Genomic DNA, 21,769 nt, shown 5'->3' with positions numbered 1-21,769 from the left:
ATTTTATTTAATTACATTGGTCAGGTTCAGGTAAATGTTAGTATTTGTTTTCAATTACTTCTAAAATTTGTGTAAAAATTAATTTTATCTTTTTTTTATTATTATTATTTTTTATTATGTTAACTATATATATTTTTATTTTGCTTTCCACATTTAATATTATGATTATTTATATGTATTTGAACACTAAAGAAACATTTTAATTAACACAAATCTATAATAAACTACAAAAACAAATAATATACGAGTTATGACTGCTTATTACAACTCAAAAAAGTTGATATATTTCAAATATATCCTTTAATGATAAACCAAAATATTTTATTAACTAATTTCTTATCAAAAATGTAATAGTTTATTTATTAGTATACAGTGTAAAAGAAGTTCAAAACAGAATTTTCTAAATCTGTAATATCATAAGTATGAAATAAATTGCCATTATATCAATTAGAAAGTAATATATATATTCTTTAAAGAAAATAAATATTTAATTTTTATAACAATATTTAGCTTATTTACTTTTATTAATAATATAAGTAACAACATACATAATATAAAAAAAAAAAATGTGCAATACAAAATATCAAACATCAATCCGTATTTTTTTTAAACTAAGCGTTTTAAAAAAATTCATTGTTGAACATTTGATTCATTAATATATTATTGTATTTAGTAATATTATAAACATTTCATGATGAGTTAAAAAATAAAATACCAAATTTATGTATATAATAAGTGAACAATATTGTCATAACATAATATAATTAAATTAATAACAATGTTGATATAGTCCCAATCTTAATTAATATTTCCCACAATAGAAAAATAATTAATAACTAATAATTTTTTTATGATTCATGACTTTCTCCAGAGATCTTAAATTGTCCCACCAGTTAGTCAATTCGTTTTGTACAATTAGATTAAACCATGGTGTAATTGGATGATTTAAATTCTTTAAAAATTTATTCATTTTTGATTTGGGAATATATAAGGCAGTACTCACTTCATCTGGATTGGGATCCAAAGAAACATCTTTATGCAAAATAAATATATAATCAATTTCATGTTCACCCCACGTTCCATCTCCTTCAGACATGTACCTAAATAATACATCAAGTTAAGCATCAACTTTTGAATAAATTGATTACATTTTTATTACCTTATTCTAGTTATATATTGCAAGTCTTTAGGTTGACACTGGCTTGAAGGAATTCCTAATTCAAACACAAGTCTGCGACAAGCAGCAGCTTTAGCACCTTCTAAGTCTTTGCGCTCATGTTCAATCTCATACAGTGGATGACTGCAGCAAGAATTTGTATAATGATCAGGGAATGTAATCTTGGTTGATGAACGCTGTTGTAATAGTAGTTCATCCTTGGTGTTGAATAAAAACACACTGAACGCACGGTGTAATGGAAGGTTCCCATTTACTAATCTATGACAGTCTCGTTTACTGGCAAAGCCACACTCTTGGTCATGTTGGTCAACAAGTATACAGCGTTCTTTGAGGGCAGCTTCTTGTACAGGATTTAATGGTTTTGGTACAGTTGATAGAAATCGACGTATGGGTAATGTACCCAATGATTTAAAAATCAACTTCATTATACAATATAACCTGTTGGTAAATATATATAAATAAGTTAAAATGTATATAAGTTAAGTAAGGTGCTTGTACTAGTAATGTTAATTCATCTGTGTTTAATAAACTAAATAATAACTTAACTAAGTATGTTCAAATAGGTATTTTAAATTGAATTGATAATTTATTGTGTTTGAGAATAAATAATACATTATTGTAGGTAAAAATAGGTTTATATAGAAAATTAATGGAACACAATAATATAGACAAATTCAATGGTTATAATTACTTTGAAATTAAATATAATTGATGAAAATTGTATCAAAGTAATTAATTATTCATATACATTTAATATATGCATTAGGTCAATTTAAATTTTAAATTCACATGTAATTAATCAATTTTATTTTTAGAATAGCAAAAATATACACAAGTGATATTTTCAAATATAACTTACTTTTGTTAAGGATCAACATAACCTAACATATAAAAAAAAAGTTGTTATAAAATTCAAATATTTTTTTTTAAAATACAAGATTTTTTACTTATGATAACGTATAATCTTAATAAATTAGAGAGTAGCCAGAATAAATTTTAAGAAATCTGGAACATCAAAATTGAATTGTTCTGATAAAAAAAAAAATAGGTAATTATGTATCTATATTTATACATAATTTGATTTGCTTTTTTAGTATGATACATCTATATCCTATAGAGTATAGATATTACACGTTAAGTAATAATTAGGAATAAAAGAATATTAAAATTAATAAATTAGATAAGATATTTTAAGTTAGAATAAAATATACAGATCTAGGTAGATTTTTCAGTGCTGTGAGACTTTCTTTAGTAATTTAAGATATTTATTATTTTGTTGTAAAATTTAATGCAACTCAATCCGTATGTTTTTGCCATTAAACAACATTCTATTACTTTTGTATCTATTAGATTTTAAACTTTAATCCATTGGTTTGTTATCAAAAAAAAAAAAAAAATAATTGCTCTATTGATATGTTTAACAAAATAAGTAAAATAGAAAACAAAATGCAAACTCTAAGACCATTGCAAGGTTTGAAACATTTAAATATATTAGATATTTGTAACTATTTTTGTTCTACTAAAATAGATTTTTTTTTGACCAGCCATAAAATTTGTTTTGAAAAATATTTATAAAAGCGATAAATTCATTAAAGTATTTATCTTAACATTTTATGATTTTATTCTTAACATTCTTCCATGTAACTATATTTTTGTTTTTTTAAATAAAACTAATTTAATTCAATCATTAGTGCTTAGTAAAGTAATGTCCTCTTTTGAATATATATCAAATTATATAACTAAATAACCTTCTTCTTCAATATTATCTATCAAGATTTTCATTTCAGTATTAATAAAATGTTCATTCTTTCAGTTTTCTAGGTTATTTAAGTAACTGATTAGTACATCAACTAATTCAAATGCTAAATGTTTTCCCTTTCAGTTTATTGAACATGATTATTGAACACTATAAGCATACTTGGTATAAACTTTATATATAATAAAGGGATTTGACATTTTGAAACAAGTCAACCAATATTTTAGGACACAGAAGTTAAAGGCAATAAGTTGACAAATTTTAGAAAGCGATCAACCAATGATTGTCATTGTCAAATGTTCCAATGTTCATTATCAAATATCATAATAACAACTAATATTTACGATTAGGTTTTGTTTAAAATAAAACCTATAACCGAGTAAGTAAAAAAGTTATGAAAATAGTTTTAAATTCTGATACATTACTATGTAAAAGTTCAAAACCAATACAAATTGATGTCCTAAGGAACTTTGTCAGGATGCTAGGAAAAATGATCAATTAAGTATAAATTGAATAAATAATTATTACAAATTAATATGATAGAATAAATATTAAAACTAAAATTATGTCTAAAATAAATTAAATTAAATACGTCATTGTTAAACAATTATTTCATTATGCATTGTTATTCTTTTTTTTAATTCTTCCTATTTATTTGTCTTGATTCAGTATATAAACCTGTCCCTAATTGTAATTGCCATACCCAATTTCTAGCATCTCATTATTTTATTCCTAATGTATTTAGAAACATAACACTACAAACAAAAAGTGAATATATTAAAAGTTATTTTTAGAAATTTGTTTAGTCATTTCAACCACAAGTCTACTGTATGAAGTCATATTTTTCAATTAATAAAATATAAAATTATATTTTAATTAATTACTTTCTCATTATTCAATATACAATGGATTCCACTTAATGTGGACACCTTGGACCTGCCTTGTTTGCCCATAAAAACCGAAATTAGTTGTATTAATTATTTGATATTGGGACCAGATCATTTTGCCCATATTAGGCGAAATCCACTGTATTTAAAATTGAATTAATTAATTTAGTGTAAACCATAGAATAATAAGCTAAACTGAATACAATCAGTAAACTTTTACCATATTGTATACCATTTAATTGTAGATACAGTTAAGCTACAGGGAATCTTTACTTATCAAGCCTACCTTGATTCAAACTATTTTGTTATTAGTTAGTCACTAAAATATTTTGAAAAAAAAAATAACATTATATTATTTTGTGAATTACAGTTCAAATTGAATACATTCTAAAGAAATAAAGAATGTTCAAATAATTCATATTTCATATAGTTGTCAATTTAATAACTAACTTAATATGAATAACAATAATGAGTAGTTTAAATAAGTATATCTTTTTAATTTTTAGTTAATATGATTAAAACGTTTATAAAATTATAACAAAATCTTGTAACTTAACTTAATTTTTATTAAATTTACAGTTATGAGAGTTTGACACATGGTTCTTGTTATACTTGATAGTTTTAATTAAACTAAAAGAAATATTATTAAATGAATGGTTTAAATTATATATCTGGATACATAATATAATAATTTTACAAACTAATGTTTGGATAATAGGCTATAACTTTAGCTATTAATATTTATGGTAATCATAAGACAAAATTTAAATTATAAATATAGGTACAGTTATCTACTTGGAGTAGATAACCATGATTGATATATTCTTTTTCTATTATTATATAATTTTCTTTGAACACCTACCTACACAAAAATATAATATTAATTAATTTGTTGTATATCTATTATATTTTTTATACTCTATTGTGCAAAAATGCTGTGTTTCTATTGCATGATTAATAAATTTATTAATTAATAAATGTCTAGTTTTATCTAGCTGGAACTGAATTGAAACTTAAAATATTAAAAATAAATAAACCTTACAAAAAAATGTAAAAATAAATATTTTTATACTAAACTAAAAATATACTTATTTATACTTAAAAAATAAAACAAGATGCTAAGATTGATAGAGAAAAATAAATTTCATACAAAACTTGTAAACCTATTTGAAATTACCAACTACCTATTACCTAATTATGATTTAGTAATATATTACCTATCTATAATTTTAACATGACCAAATGTCAAATGTCTGGATCAAAATGATGAAATCATATAATATACAATTTAAGTTTTTTCAATTTTAATACATGGTATAAAAATAAATAGGTATATTTAATTATTTTTATAATGTTTTATTTTAAATTATATTAATCTGATAGCTGAATAATTATGAACCAACTTCTATTATAATAAATTAAAAAATACATTAAGATATGAAAATTATTTTTGAATAACTAAAATCATAATTTATTAGTATTTACACCTATTAGCTATTATGTAATAATAAAATTGCTTCTTCGTCTTCAATAATGCGTAAACAATAATTATTATGTTATTTATCTAAATATTAGTTATATTGAAATTAATTAATTTAAAAATCAAGCAATCTATTAATTATTTATTATATCTTTTATAACAAGATGTACAATCATATTCTAAATAGAAAACACTTTTACTAACTAAAGATGTAAAATTAATTTTTTTTTACATATCTTATATTCTTATATAACATTTTACTTAGATATACAACATTATATAAAATTAAATATTTTTAATACCTACCTTAACGATTAGAAATTGAAGTTTTTTTCAAAATGTACTATGATAGACCTTAATATTGTGCTTGAAAAGTTTAACAACCTATTGTATGATTTACCATAGGAACAAAAATAAAACAACATACCTTAAATAAAATAAATTGAAATGTGTTTAAGACTAAGATCTCAATTTCAATATAGACGGAACACTCAGACTAACAACACTGATCGTAGATTTGTAACATAATAGGTAGAAGACACCGTGCACACGTCTTAACACTAACAAGAAAATTAGAAATCGTTTATCTTTTTGTTGGAATTTATACCTACGGGGCAATAGGTCAGTAGTGGCACAGTTCCATTACGATTTAATGTAAATAATGTAATATTTTATTTAAAGCATCCGCTTTTTTTATCACAAATCTGCTACGTTATGAATTTTGTGATATGATGATATTAATTGACCAATGCGATGACTTCCCTCTTAAATTTTCATTTTAGGTTACTATATATAACTAACTTGAAATTTTCAATTAACGTATTGTTAATATTTGTTAATGTACTATCAGATCATATTAATATATTACTATACATTCCAAATTTCCAAATAATCTAATATTCTATTTTCCAAGCAGCAATTATATACAAACATTAATGAATAATATGTTAAATAGTGATTGTTTAGAGTTTTCTACTGTCTACTGTCTGTAGTGTCTATAGTGTATAATAGTCAACAAGCTATTTATTAATTGTTACTTGTCACTTTTCTTTGTTAGTTATCACTTTATCAGTTATCGGCTTATCGTTGTTGCCTGTTCATTGTTCAACTTTTGGCAGTTTCTCAGTTTCGAGTTGTTCTAAAACCTGAAGATCTTACTTCTTGTTTCACTTGTCGATTCATTGTTCACAGTTTTGAGTAGAAGTAGAAATAACATATTACTTCAACTTAATAGTATTGACATTGACTGTTTGTCACAGAAATACGATTCTTCATAGCTCTCTGTTGGATGTCGAAAACTTGGCATCTTTTAATAATTTCTTTTTATGGTTTCCAGTTTAACCTACTAGGTATTATCCATGTAGTAAACTTTAAAAGTCGATCATAACTTAAATCTTTGTTTGCCTAGTAATTAATCAATTTATTTTATATTGATTAAACATTAACTTTAAAATTATCATGAACAGTAACTTTAAAGTTTGCCATACTATTTCTGATGTGAAATCGGCGATTTCACATGAAAATAATTCATTTGATGTTTACATTGAATCTGAATTGCCTAAAACGATGAAAACTGAGCAATATATTTTGGGAATTGATGAAGCTGGTCGTGGCCCTGTCCTTGGTATGTATAAAAAACAATAAAAATATTTGCAACAATCCCAAATAGGTGAGTTTGGTAATAAATCAAGTAATTCAATCCTAAAAGATCCTGACAATAGATGTAGTGATGCAATTATAGATCTTAAAGAATTAATGTATACTAAGTACTTGCAGTTAGATGTTTTCAAAAGGTGTAAATATGGTCCTGCACATATATTTAGTATTTAGACATTTTTTTTATCATTGTTTTCCAATAATTTTGTTTACTGGTATTGCTAAAATATGCACTTTTATCTTACATTTATATTCAAGTAAAAAATGGTAATTTTGATGTGGAATTCGGTTGAGAGGACAACCAGTATCAACTTGGCATAAAATTAATATGAAATTTCAACAGGAAGCCAAGTGACCGTCAACTACTACTTTAAAATAATGCTATAATTTTATTGGCAAAACAATAATAAGAATAACAATATTGGTTTTATAAATGTCTGTTAAATAGTTCTTGAAATATCGAGTATAACATTTTATAAATTACCCTCTAAATAAGCTGTGGTGTACAGCAAAAGATTATCTAATAGTCGCTGGCAGACACATCACAATCAAGGTGTACACTATTGGCTGAAATATTATTATAATATCTACACTAGTATTTATGATAGATTTATATACCTTCTGTTTTGAATTTTGTTTGATAATTTTCTTGAATAATATATTTATGTATATAACCATCTAGGTCCAATGGTATATGGTACATCTTACTGTTCAGTAGATAATCAAGCTATATTAAAATCATTAGGATGTGCCGATTCTAAAGTTTTGTCTGAACAAGCTCGAGATGAAATCTTTGATGGAATAACCAAACAGTCTGAAATACTTGGATGGGCTGTACACATTATATCACCAACTACAATAAGCAATTGTAGCTTTAGAAGGTAGTTATATGAAATGAAACATTTATTTTTATTTTTGTAAGTCATAGTACTAGTAGTATTATCACAATTTTAGAAACTAGAAATCCAGTAATTTAGCTACTTTGTATTCTATTTCCTTATTATTTTAAACTTTAAAAGAAAAGGTTAGGTGCCGAGGTGGATATACTGCTAACAAATTAATTTGTGTATATGCATATCAACACATCGCATAAATAAAAATAAATATTGACATTGCTTACATAATATATCATAGTAATAGTATCATACTCAATAAATTTTTTGTATTATTTTGAATTAGGCAAAAGTGTTCTTTGAACGAAATTTCACATAATGCTGCTATTGGTTTAATACAGCGAGTTTTGGATAGAGGAGTAAATATTTGTGAAGTGTTTGTTGATACTGTTGGACCCCCTGATAAGTACCAAGTAAGAATATTATAAGTTTTTATTTTTAAGATGCATGAATACTAAAAGGAACATTAGTACATAATATATCTACTAAAATCATTCTATTGCTTATATAAAATGTGTGTAATACATTTTTAATATTATGATTATACGCTTGCAAATAGTAAAATCTCTTAAGAACCAAAATTCTATGAACTAAGAATAAAAACAATAATATATAAATACATTATAAGGTAGTTATCGTTTATCGCAACTACCTTTTTTTAGACAATAATTTAAAGAAATTTGTTATATTTTATTGCTTATATAAGTGTAGACACAATCCTATCTTCAATTAAAAACATTCTGTTGTTTCCTTTCTAACAATAAACAGTTATTTGCTTAGGTTGTTGCGATAACCGATAAGTACTCATTATAATAATATAAATGGTATATTATTATTTATTATACTTGAAACGTTTAAAATATTAGTTTTAGATTTTGTATTGGCACTTTAAAGTTTGAGCCAACTTTTTGAACTAAATTACTATTTATAAAAAAAATTGTTGAATAAATGTAGAAATCAGAAAATCATTTTATGCTTATAAATTTTACCTATATAAAAATGTAGAATATGTTTAAATATTATTTTATTGTTATTAATAATGTAAATTAATATTAAATTAATATTTGTGACTAAAATCATTTGAAAATATGTATATTGAGTATGTTATTTAGTTATTGAATAATTAATTTATTGTTAATTTAATCTGTGTATTATGTATAAACTGTTTTTAATATTTTAAGGTTTACATTTTAAAATTAATCCTTTATAATTTATTGTATTTTGTTATTTAATCCTTAGGAAAAATTATTATCAATATTCCCTCAATTAAAAATAACAGTTTCTAAAAAAGCTGATTCTTTGTTTCCAATTGTAAGTGCTGCTAGTATTTGCGCCAAAGTAACTCGTGACGCAGCATTAAAAAACTGGAAATTTATTGAAAGACCTGGAGAAGATATTGATTCTAATTGGGGAAGCGGTTATCCAAATGGTAAAAAAAAAATATATATTATAATTATCAATGGTTGTTTTTACTATCAGTTCAGAATCTAAAAACAAAGTTACATTTACAATAATTTTTACTACTTAGATCCCGTGACAAAAGAATACTTAAAAAAAAACATAGATCCAATATTTGGATTTCCTAGTATTGTAAGATTTTCTTGGTCTACAGCAGAATTAGTATTAAAAAATAATGCAGCACAAATAGACTGGTAAGTATATATTATTGTATCATGATAATTGATAATATTATGAGATATTTAGTATAATGTATGTTAACATATTATATTGGTATTTAATTTAAGTTTCATAATAACAAATTGAAAATGAAATACATGTAGTAATTTTTAAACAAAATATTTAATTTTTTTTTTAGGTCTGATGAAGAAGAGGACGAAGATAAAAAATCATTACCTATAACATCATTTTTTGGTCAAAATAGTAAACGAATTCAACAAAAAACGCCTTTTTTTGATGATAGAAGTTTAATAGTTACAACTAAATTTTAGTAAATAATAAATCATTGTTTTATATTTATTCATTTAATCTAAACAATTGTAATAGTTATTAATGTATATTTTCAACTTTTATAGTGTTTACAATATTTTATATTCATCATTCAATAGTAATATTTTACATATAAATTAACATTAACCTAACCTTAAGTATTACATAAGAATTCTTTAATAAATCACTAAATTACAATAATTTTGATTTATAGTAATATACTTGATACTTGAAATACAGGAAGGTTGTTTCTTTTCTATTATGTGTTTTTATTAAATTAGTTATTGTAGATTTTTTTTTTTTTTTAATCACTTCTAGACTGTAAAATCTTATAAAATTTTAATTTAATAGAAATAAAAATAAGATTTTGAACAACCATCATAGTCTTTAGAGTTTAAAGTTAAAGAAAAATATCATAATATTAGAATCTCTTGTTAATATTCTTTAAATAGTTTAAACGTTTGTAGGTACCTATGGTGTGTACTGTGCGGGCGCAAACGCAAGGGAGTTTTGGGTGTTTAAACCCTCTACAAAATATCAGGAACAAAAAATAAATTACCTGGTCTACAAATGCATAGTATGATATTTATGTACATTTTTACAACCCTCCCCCCCACAAAAAAAATGTTTTCTTGCGTTCGCGCCAGGTACTGTGTATTTGTGGTTAAATGTCATGTCACACTTTTTTGGTAGTTTTGCACTACTGGATACCTATTTATTTATTTATTATATCAGGTGATGCTCAATTATGTTTTATAAGTAGTTATAGTGTACAGATAGTTTATAAAATTATATAAAAGTATCACAATTCACAGTATTAATATAGCAATAAAATAAATTCTTACAACTTAATGTTTAAACATATGAAATAATAAATTAAGAGGACACTATGCAGGATACCTGAATGTATTCTATCTGTCTTACATACAAACAACATGGACACATGGTAAATTTGAGTTCAGTAGTATCTAGTTTATTTATTAGAGTAAATTTACCTATTATCAAACTTAAAAGTAAGAATATTATCTAGGGTATCTCACAAGCTTTTATTAAGATGATAATTTTAATGTGAGTTATGAGCATTTTAAAGTTGCAATATTTTATATAGCTATAACACACTATATGATGATATCAATAAAAAGCTCATAAATTCATAAGATGCCCTAGATAATATTCTTGCCTTTAAGTTTGATAATAAGTACATTTACTCTAATATTACAATTAACTTAAAATTTATTTTGCTCAGCGCATATTATTTATGATGTATGTAGCATGACAGAAACTCCACATTCAGGTCTAGTATTCTCTTAAGATAATTATTCAAATAGATTCAAAAAAACTATCAACAATTAGATTAATACCTATTAAAATTGTGGTCAAATTGCATTAAACGATTTAAAGCCTTAAAGGGTCATTAAGATTATAATTTGAGCGATAGAGAGGAACATCAAAAATAACTTAACTGTCTATTTAGTAAGCACTAACTAAACAAGGAACATGAAAGTTTAACAAAGCTCCTAGTACCTACCTAAGTAATTCAGAACAGTTTATAATACTTAATATCACCATAAGATAATTACCTATTAATTTAAAGATAAATCATAGGTCTAGTCTTTCCCTACGCTTAGGTAATAAAATAATGAAAGTCTAAAGAATGACAAGATTAGCTGATATGAGGGGGAGGCGTACCAAACCATACCTGAACTTAAAAAAAAGATTTTGACTGCTTTTGGAATAGCACCAATGTCCAATATTATGAAATATGAAGTGGTCTGATAATAGAGAAATAATCAAATAACGAAATAACAATCTAATAAATGAACAATAAGTAGGTAAAGTACTTTAAACGTAAGTGGATTATTGAAATCTACAGTTACGAATTTGCGATTAATAACATTTAACATTGAATACGCTTATTTGTTTTGTTTAAGTATTTATTGATTATAAAAAAAGGAGTGAGGATCCCGGTAATTTCCTAGGTATTTGTACTAGTACACGCGTCCACACTTAATAATATTTTTAAAAAAAATGGTTAAATCTTAAATATACTTGTAGAGATTCGTGATTCAAGTAAGTACATTCTAAATTAAGTAGGTATATTGTGCAAGTTAGATTAGATTAAGAGTCATATTATCGTATTTTAGGTGTGAAATTATTTATGATTTCCATTACTTACCTATAATGTTATCTCGCAAACTATATTCAATGCTTTCTAATTAATTAAACCGATTCATGTAAGTTTTTTTTTTATATTTATTAGATTATTCTTCAACAAAATCCAACTGCATTCAGTTAAAATTTCATTTAAAATTCTATAACAATATGCCAATGTTAGGTATATATTATAATTATTCATTAGTTTGTTTTTTCGTACGTATTGTTTGATCGTGACAGTCAATGAAACTGTACTATAGTTCGTGTCAGAGTGTACCAAATTATATGTAAATATTTATTATCTATGATATATTATTATATAATGCATATTTGTTTGTTTTTTCTTTCACGAATTGATGCGGAAGCCAAGTATACGTGATAACATTAGGTTTGTAGTTAACACCACGCAATATATCAAATGAGTATACTGTTTATTTGGATTCAATCGTATATATTATTAATCATTATTATTCATTAACAATAATAACTATTTTAGAATTTTAGATTTTTGGTGCATGGAAGCTGGAGTAAGAAAATTGTCCGTTCATACCTAGAAGATAGGACGTTACAAGAAATAAAATAATAGAAAACCAAATTATTTCAACAATTTCATCCAGTTGATAAAAAATGACATTTTGGGATTAGGCAATATAGTTACAAACATGATTTACCTACATAAAATAGGTCAGCAATGTCAGGATCCATTGTTTGAAGATTAATTTTTTACTGTCGAATATACTTTTAAAAAAAATCAGCTTTATAATCAAGATTGATTAGAGTACCTAGACAATTCATATTTTAATATCATATCTAAACCTAACTATAATTATTACGTAAACAACAGCATATTAATTTGCTTTAACATACTCAATTAAAATCGAGTCGATTTCCACCATTCAATTTTAAATTTTTTATAATTGTTTAAGAAAAAAAATAAAACTTATGCTACCTATTCAATTGTATTTTTCTTACTATAATGTCCAATACTGTAAAAATGTAAAACCCACATTTAAATAATTTATTGAATTGTCACGGTTAGGTTAGTGAGGTGAAGTGAATGGTGATACGTGATTTCTGGAGCATATATATTAGGTACCAGCGTCGGGTTACCCTACAAGCAAAATAATCAGGCGATTGGAGCGGCAAATTTGGCGCACTTAAAAAATAAAAAATATTTATAATATTATATTATAATTTGAGATGGCGGAAAATAGCTTAATCTACCACTGTTAGGTACTCTACATCAAATTAATTAATTAGAAATACTAAATAGCTAGATATAGGAAGTCATTTTTTTTAACGATTTAAAAACAATCATAATATATTGTAATGAGATGATTGACTATAAATTCTTGATTGACGAGATTGCCTGTACAGCATTCGTTACCTATTTTTATTTATTGGACATGCCATATTTTTTGATAGGTAATACAAAAATAATTTATATTTTATTGAGGTAGATTAATATAATATTTAATTTCTGTTACTTAATTGTTCTTGTCAGTTTATATAGTTTATAGTCCCATAAGTGATATGCTCATATATACCTAAATGACCTAGGTACTATAATAGTATAATTTATAGTCTATTAACATGTTAGTTAACACCAATTATATTTTATTATTTTGTATTAAATCTTCGTGTAATATCACATCAATATTTTTCTTCGTGAGTAACGATTAAAATAAGTAAAATAAATAAAAAATGATTGGTTCATAAAAAATATTTTCTCAATTATTTTTATTAATATTTTATACAAACGTGTTACCTATTCATTAATATTGTACATACTCTATACTTATTGATTTTATGTATTATTTCATTACAATACCTACGTAAACCATTAATTTAACTTACTATTATATTTATTTTTGTTTTAAGTTCATGGACATTTGTTGTAATATTTCTTTTTTATCTGTTAATAGTTTATTTATTTATTTTTGCATTAGATAATGAAAAACTGGCTTTTGCACAGGATATTATGTGTAGTATTTGAAGAATACCGCAACTTTTTAAGTTACATAATTATATAAATAACATTTCTTCTAGTTAGAGTGTATTTTATTATTATTTCAAAATTAGGCAACTATCAAAGTTAAATACTTAACCTTTAAGGGGGCGGGAAGTGAAGAATCATACATTTTTAATGTAATTTAGTATTCAGTATTTTAATGATGTTCGTTTTTCTATAAATTTAACAATGTCTAGAATAGAAGAAGAGACAAGAGAATCTAAATTAAAACTGGATTGAATTAACGATAAAGAGATAGATGGATTTATGATTATAATTTATGATATTTACATTTAATGTCCTTTTATATCCAATAAGACGTAACAATCTTCTTTGAATACGTTCAAGTGATTCAACAAGACCATTTTACCAATTTGCAAAGAATTCCAAAGAACTGAACAGAACTCTAAAATTGGTTTTGATATACCTAAAGACAAAATAAGACAAAGTAATAATATTTTTAGTACAAACAGATTTAAGATTTTGCATTGTTAAAATGTTAAATTATAGGTAGATAATAGTAGCTAGGGTATATAAAATTTGGTTTACAAAGTTATGCATATTTTCTTGATTTTTTTATTTTTGTATAATTTATGTGATGATTAGTCATTACTTTTTATTAATATTTAACTTAAATTAATTTTGTTTGATATTTATGTTTATATTTTTATTAAGGTTACCTAGCTGTCATTATATAATAATGATTGACAATAACAGCTTCTGATAATATATAAGTACAAGTATAGTGCAGTGCCTATTTTGTGATTTTAGATTTATCTAGTTTTTTTTCGTTTAGAGATGCAATGTGATTCATCTAAAATAACGATAGATTGTTACATATCAGTTAATCACAGATGAAGAGTCTTATTCATTTTACTTCAAGATGTTTAAATAAGATTGATTACTAAAAGTATACTGACTTTCTCAACAGAACTTTCATAAAAATATATAATGCTGATGAGGAAATTTTAACAAATTTAATTTGTATTGTATGTAAAATTGGAATAAATTTTAAAAATTCAAAAGAAGAAATACAAGATAATAACTGGTGGTATCTAGAATATTGTAAATTCGGTTGGCCTAAGACAATTACTGAGGATTATGAGCTAAAACATAACTGGAAAATGAGAAATTAAATTATAAATTATAAAATATAATTACCTATACATAAAACTAAACTACACTTTTAATTTCAAAGATAATATAATTAACAAATTACATGAAACATATTTGGCGTCTTGGTGATCACAAATACTAAGGTAAAAGTTAAAAAATGTATTTAATTATATCCTGGTATAATTAAACAAATTGAAAATTATAAAGTATTTTGTTCTGTGTGAAATTTAGCAAGTTCGAAATTAAAGAATCAATGTTATCTCATACGATTTCAGACAATCGATTTTATAAAATTGCAATAAATATAGCTGAGCTTAAGGGAATAAGCTATTAGTCGTTGTAGATTACTTCTCCAGGTGGATTAAAATACTAAAAATAATATAATAAATTGTATTGTAAATTACGTAATTATTCATAAAAAAATAATATCTGACAATATGTCATTTAGTATTTTTAAATTCTTAGAATTTTTAAGTGATATCATCAAGCTCACATCACGCGCAAAGTACGTAATGATCTGGCATGGTGGAACGAAATGTTGGTATTGCAAAAGACAAAAAATTAATTATATTGGTATAGTCATGTAGATATTGGTTTTTATTTACTAGGTACTAGCATATATAAATACTCTTATTACTGTACTATAGTCAGACTCGTATTTAGAGGGGGGCACAGCCCCAAGCCCTGATTTACGCAAATACAAATGGAGCACTTGCACTTGGCCCCCAATTTCTGAGGGCCCCCGGGCTCTGTACGTTGTAGAAAATTATTTTTTTTAAATTAATTCCACAAAAATGTATTTTCTAAAATGTAATACCAACTTTCAATGTTCAGACTTTAGTATAAAATTATCATTAAATTGTCATTTTTGTCATTTGTCAGTTGAATTTTGGTTATTTTTGTCATTCCATACCCCAGTGCTAATAAGTTACCATCACAAAATATTAAAATAATAATAATAGAAAATTGTTTGAACGTCAGAAATATTTGATACCTATAACTAATTTAAACTCTTTTATGATAAAATGTAAATAGAAATTGGTCATTTTTTATTTAATTTTAATTATATAGAATAAATTATTAAATTAATAAGTTATTTTCCATTTTTATAATTTTATGGAAGACTGAAATTAATTTATTTTAATTTAAAATTATGTAATAAAATCTTTAAGTATTTTTAATATTTTAACATAGTATAATTTTGTTATGTTATTTAATTAGTATTGTCTTTTCATTGTCCTTAATTTACTAGACCAAGTAACAAAATTGTATTTATAGTATATGAAATAATGTACAAATATTTTATTAGTTTTGAGATATGTATTTTGGTATTTAACACTTTTATCATATAAATATTTTTTTATTATTATTAACCAGGTAGGCACATGCTAGGGGATGGTGCGTTTCAGGGGTGGCAAAATATGTTAGCAAAATCAATTTTAAAAATGTAATGGAAAAAAAATAATCGCTTTTTATTGAATTATTGGAAAAAATTAGATTAAAAAAAAAATTTGTAGGTATGTTTTATTATATAATAATTTGTTAATTAAAAAATATATTTAAATTTTCTAAACTATTAAACAATTTTCATTTATTAATTGATAAGTTGGATTTTAATTCTAAAGAATCCTGATCATGGATGGAATAATTAGTGTAATATTAATATAATATTGTTACTTATTAGCTGGGGCTGGGGGGGGGATAAATTATATGTCCGGGTCCCGGGGGCGTCAAATTTTTAAATACGTTTCTGTATATAGTCCTGCTCAACTATTTCAATGCAAAGAACAAAAGAACTAAACAAATTAAAAGTATTTACATGCGTTATTAGTTGTTACTAATTAAAAAAAAATAATAAACCTAAAATTAAAACGACAACGACTCATGATAAAATCTTACAAAATAAACCAATGTAACTTTGGTATGATAAATAGCAAATAAAACAGCTGAAACATTTATTGAAGAACAGTTAGTCTAATAAGACTATATTATTTATAATATAATAATTATTTTACATTTTAACTATATATTATATACATTCGTTTATATTGTTTGATTACTTGACTTATTTGAGCTAATTTTATTAGAAAGTAAAGTGTAATGTACTTATTTTCGGAAAAACGGATACATTTGGATATTTTGACCGATTGGCGATTACCCAATAACACGGCTACATTCAATAAAAGTAAGCGGTTTTGCATTACGCATTCGGATTTCGGGCATTTCGTTGCAACTTTGTAAGCTTATGACTATTTTCGGTAAAGAAAAATTACGTGATAAATATCTTTCTAATATTTATCAAACTATTTACAAAAATAGATTTCAATAGATAGTAATAAGGTACCTACCTACCATATTTATCTTCTGAGTATAGTGTCTAATCATTACGTAATTTTATTTCTATTTGTCTCGGTTAGGCATTATAAAATATAAGTACTTCTATTTGTTTTAATAAAAAAATAACTCTAAAGGTACTCAAATCCATCACAGCATAAATAAAATTATATTTATTTTTTGATATAATAATAATATCGCCTTTTTCCTCTTTCTATTAACACTTATTAATGAAATATTCATTATTGTCCTTCTATCAATATCTACCCATTGCATCTATATATTTGAGGTTTTGCCTAAGCAATTTATTGGACCATATGTAACACGCATAATATTCGTCTTTCAAATCAGAATTTATTTGGTTATTATCTTATTGGTTTTATTTTATTTGTGGCGTCATTCAGTATTCTGATATCTTTATGAAATATGCTATAGAAAAATAATAATGCCATCGCTCCGTCATGACAACTTAAAGCAATAATCTTTGTGAGTATATAGTTTAAATCAAATTACATTCAGACTGTTACATGTTATATTTCAATTATTTATTATTATTTTAAATTCAACATTCTAATACACCAATAAGTACTATACTAACTATTATGTCATTGTCGACTGTGAACTGTGGTTACTGGTCGATGAGTTAAGTTTGAAAAGTTTGCAATCCTATTTAATATCTATGACATAACTGAATAATTATATTTGTTTGCATATTATGTATTGTGCACATTAATATATGATTTATTAGTAATTATATTAATTTATTTTTGAATAATCAGGTCAACCGTTAACAAAATATTATACGCTCACGTAAACCAGCCAAGCGGTCGATTATGGAAAATAATATCATAGGTAATATTATTATGTATAGATAACTGCTGTGTTTAATATTGTAATATATTATTATTATTTATTATTATAATCATCATCATCATTATCAGCAGCAGTAACATAGTCATAATAATTTAATGTAGCCTATATATGTACAACAAGTACGGTTGTTACTTGTTAATCAGTGCCGGGAGTGGCAGGAACTACGGTGGACTTATATATTATATATATATATATATATATATGTATGTTTGTGTCCTGGATGAACGCTTGTTTTATTGTGTTATGTAGTGCGGGCTGTAATCAAAGTGTGACTCATCCCGCGTTTTAGCAACAGCAAAACAGACAACAGTAGTTATCTACGACTATCCGTTTTAATGGGTACCTATCTAACGTCCGTTTTTATATTGCGTGTAAATTGTGTTCACTGTATTTTTCCCACCATATGATAATTTCATAGTTAAAAGTATTATATATATATATAGTGTTATTCACTGAGCACGCCCCATTGCTCACCCCCATTTTTTCATTTAATAATAAATTTCGCAGCAAACGAATTGCGTTCCAATAATATTTAATAATTACACTAATTTATTGCGTCCGATGTAAATACATTATTTACCTTCCAATTTAATATAGACTTAGGACTGTCAATAGTAACATTAAATAATATTATATTGCTAAAGGAGGGTAGTTTAAAAATATTATATTTCTTTGTTTCGTAATTATTATGTACACCAAATATATTGTTTTCGTCGTTAATTTATAAATTAAAATTAAAATAATAAAACAAATATAAGTAAAAAAGATTTAGGTTATTGAATTATTATATTAAAATGTTATTGTAATATTATTTATGGATTGGTTAAAATTTGAATAATACAGTTATGATAGAATCAAAACGTGTTATTGTATTCACGTCATTATTATTATTATTTATACATTCTAAATTCAGAGACGCAAATAATCGGGACGCAATTAGTATAGTCCAGAGACCCATAGCCCGATAGCTGTATAAAAAAAACTGGGACGCAATAATAGTATCTCACTGATCGCAATTTATATATCGGGGACGCAATTCATATGCCCGATGCCGCCCATGAATGTATTCAAATTCTGATTTTTTTGGAATGTTTAAGTATACTTAACATTTAAGATTATATTTTCAAGTTCTTAAGATTGTTTGTAGTGTTTGTACTACTATTTTATATATTAACTATTAAGAAGTGTAATGTGGTAATATAACCTGAATTAATCCAGAGATTAATCTATAAAGATACTTATAACGGTTTGCGGACAATTGGTCCCGTCATAATTTTATACCCGGACAATTAGTCCCCAGCTTAAAAATTAAATACAAAATATTTTTTTATCATTAAACGTTCTTTAAAATGTTTATTCAATAATATAATACTTTTGGAATAACCTTGCATTCAATTTTTAAACTTTGAAGCAATATAAAATTTAAATAAATCATGTATTTTTAATAACAAAATCTGAAGCATTTAATAATAAATTTAAAAATATTGTTATTTGTTAGAATTAAACAACCAAATATTTATAATTTTATTGAATTGATACAAATAATTAATTCAACAACAATGATATCATTGACAAAAAATAATGATGATGTTTTTTTTAAATAATTTTTTGAAACTTTTAAGCGACAAGGAAAAAACATTGTTTCTATTTGTTATAATTTTAATAATAACTTTTCAAAAGATGATCTTATGAAATATTTGTGTAGGTTTTTGAGATATTCATAAATTGTAATTATTATGTTATATACTTAAATTATTTTTTTATTTGACTATAATTATAATATTATTTATTAATTTATCATTATATTATTATGTTCATTTTTATTTGTATTAAAACAAATAACTGTTATTATACTCTAAAAGTATTATATTATTGAAAATACACTTTAAAGAATGTTTAATGATAAAAAAATATTTTGTATTTAACTTTTAAGCTGGGGAGTAGTTGTCCGAGTATAAAATTATGACGGGGACCAATTGTCCGCATACGATATTTTTTCGCGGGGACCAATTGTCCTAGATCCACTTATAACATAGCCCATAGGGCATAGGTTATAATTTATAAGTTATAAGTATAAAAATAAATTTAAATTATACAATTAATATCTGCTATTGTAGCAAAGTTTTTAATTAGTGGATTTGGATGAGTGTTAAGGCATAGGTGGAACCGTTTATGGTTTATAGTAACTTTTTTCCACTCTTTTTTTGTATAGGATGTGATTAGATACATATGGTGGAGAAATGATGTAATATTTTGGAACCTTTAAATTTTATTTAGATTGGAGATTTTTGCATTACTCCATAACTGTAATGTCTTAAGGGTCTTTTAAATAAAATATATTTTTCATCAGAATCGTGTCCTCCATTTGATTTCCCTTTTAGTTGGTTACATACGGAGCGATTCGAACGCATGAGTTAGTGGTTTTAAATAAATTAATAAATATTATAATCATCCAAAAAAACATATGTATTTTAAATTTAAATATCCCAAAAATATTATCAGTTGTAGATATGGCCATATTCAAATGAGGAATAATATTTTAAAAATCGTATGTGAAGTATCACACATGTTTAATTTGGAAGCGATCAAACCTTAAAATAAAATAATATATTTTCAATGTACATATTCACAAGGGACGCTCATTGTTTATTTTGTATATATTATAATATGGTAGCACACGATTTTAAAACGCACACTTTTACTGTTCTGCGTTTGAATTGCGCCGTTGAATTGCTTATCGTTTTAAAACCATCACAATATAAAACATATGCGCGTACATTAAAATCACTCTGTGTGTGAGATAAGCTTTTATTGAAATCTAAAAATCAATTAAATTATTGAACAACTATTATTATATTACTCATTTATTATAACTATTAAGTTTCTCAAATTAAAATCTATATACATAAATACGTAAAATAATATGCACGAGTACCTAGAGTATCTACATAACTTAAGAGAATACTTTGGAAATCAAGTTAATTGATTAAATTATTTATTTACAGCATGAATCATTGTAGCTTTAAACTTTTTACTTTTCCAGCGATAGAGACTCAAACGTATATTGTAACAATTGTGTATATATTGTAAAATTTCCTTTAAATAATAAAAATTTAGAGACTCAAACGTAGATTTATTATATATACTACTGTATATTTTAATGTTAAGTACCATTCCCCGCCTCATCATCATCGCTTCAAATTATTTTAAATCATACCACAGGAATAAACGCGATATCTGTTCTCTTATAACCTTCGGCCTCCTATGTATAGTATCGTTCAGTGACCGCGTCCACTATATATATAGTTGTATGAGCTTAAGTACGCCTCACAAAATTCTAAATATTATTATTACAATTATTTATAAGACGCGCTTGCACACTACGTGCCCCAACCGCTTATCCACAAGGCGTGACGTCTATAATTGCGAATGTGTAGTGTTGTATATATGTGTACGACGGAGTCGGATTTTAATATGCCAGAAAA

The 21,769-nt window shown here is 24.6% G+C and overlaps 2 protein-coding genes across 3 annotated transcripts; one reads left to right on the top strand and one right to left on the bottom strand.

Annotated features, from left to right (window-relative positions):
• Window positions 1–735: 735 nt before the first annotated feature.
• On the bottom strand, window positions 736–5,971 carry LOC113547981 (isopentenyl-diphosphate Delta-isomerase 1). 2 transcript variants are annotated; one of them, XM_026948586.1, is made up of 3 exons: window positions 5,607–5,971; window positions 1,160–1,615; window positions 736–1,100 (listed from the first exon to the last, which is right to left on the bottom strand). In XM_026948586.1, the coding sequence occupies exons 2-3, from the start codon at window positions 1,600–1,602 to the stop codon at window positions 830–832; spliced, it is 714 nt and encodes a 237-aa protein (XP_026804387.1). In that variant the 5' UTR covers window positions 1,603–1,615; window positions 5,607–5,971; the 3' UTR covers window positions 736–829. The 2 variants fall into 2 exon arrangements, with proteins under 2 accessions (XP_026804387.1, XP_026804388.1); XM_026948587.1 differs by having other exon boundaries at window positions 5,728–5,971.
• Window positions 5,972–6,188: 217 nt separating this feature from the next.
• LOC113547980 (ribonuclease H2 subunit A) lies at window positions 6,189–9,896 on the top strand. The gene is made up of 6 exons (XM_026948585.1): window positions 6,189–6,924; window positions 7,639–7,837; window positions 8,136–8,262; window positions 9,089–9,278; window positions 9,378–9,501; window positions 9,666–9,896. The coding sequence occupies exons 1-6, from the start codon at window positions 6,759–6,761 to the stop codon at window positions 9,796–9,798; spliced, it is 939 nt and encodes a 312-aa protein (XP_026804386.1). The 5' UTR covers window positions 6,189–6,758; the 3' UTR covers window positions 9,799–9,896.
• Window positions 9,897–21,769: the final 11,873 nt, after the last annotated feature.

This window comes from Rhopalosiphum maidis, chromosome 1, assembly GCF_003676215.2.
Source record: "Rhopalosiphum maidis isolate BTI-1 chromosome 1, ASM367621v3, whole genome shotgun sequence".
NCBI lineage: Eukaryota > Metazoa > Arthropoda > Insecta > Hemiptera > Aphididae > Rhopalosiphum > Rhopalosiphum maidis.
Note: the sequence above shows the minus strand (reverse complement) of the source record. Positions and strands in the feature narration are given on the sequence as shown.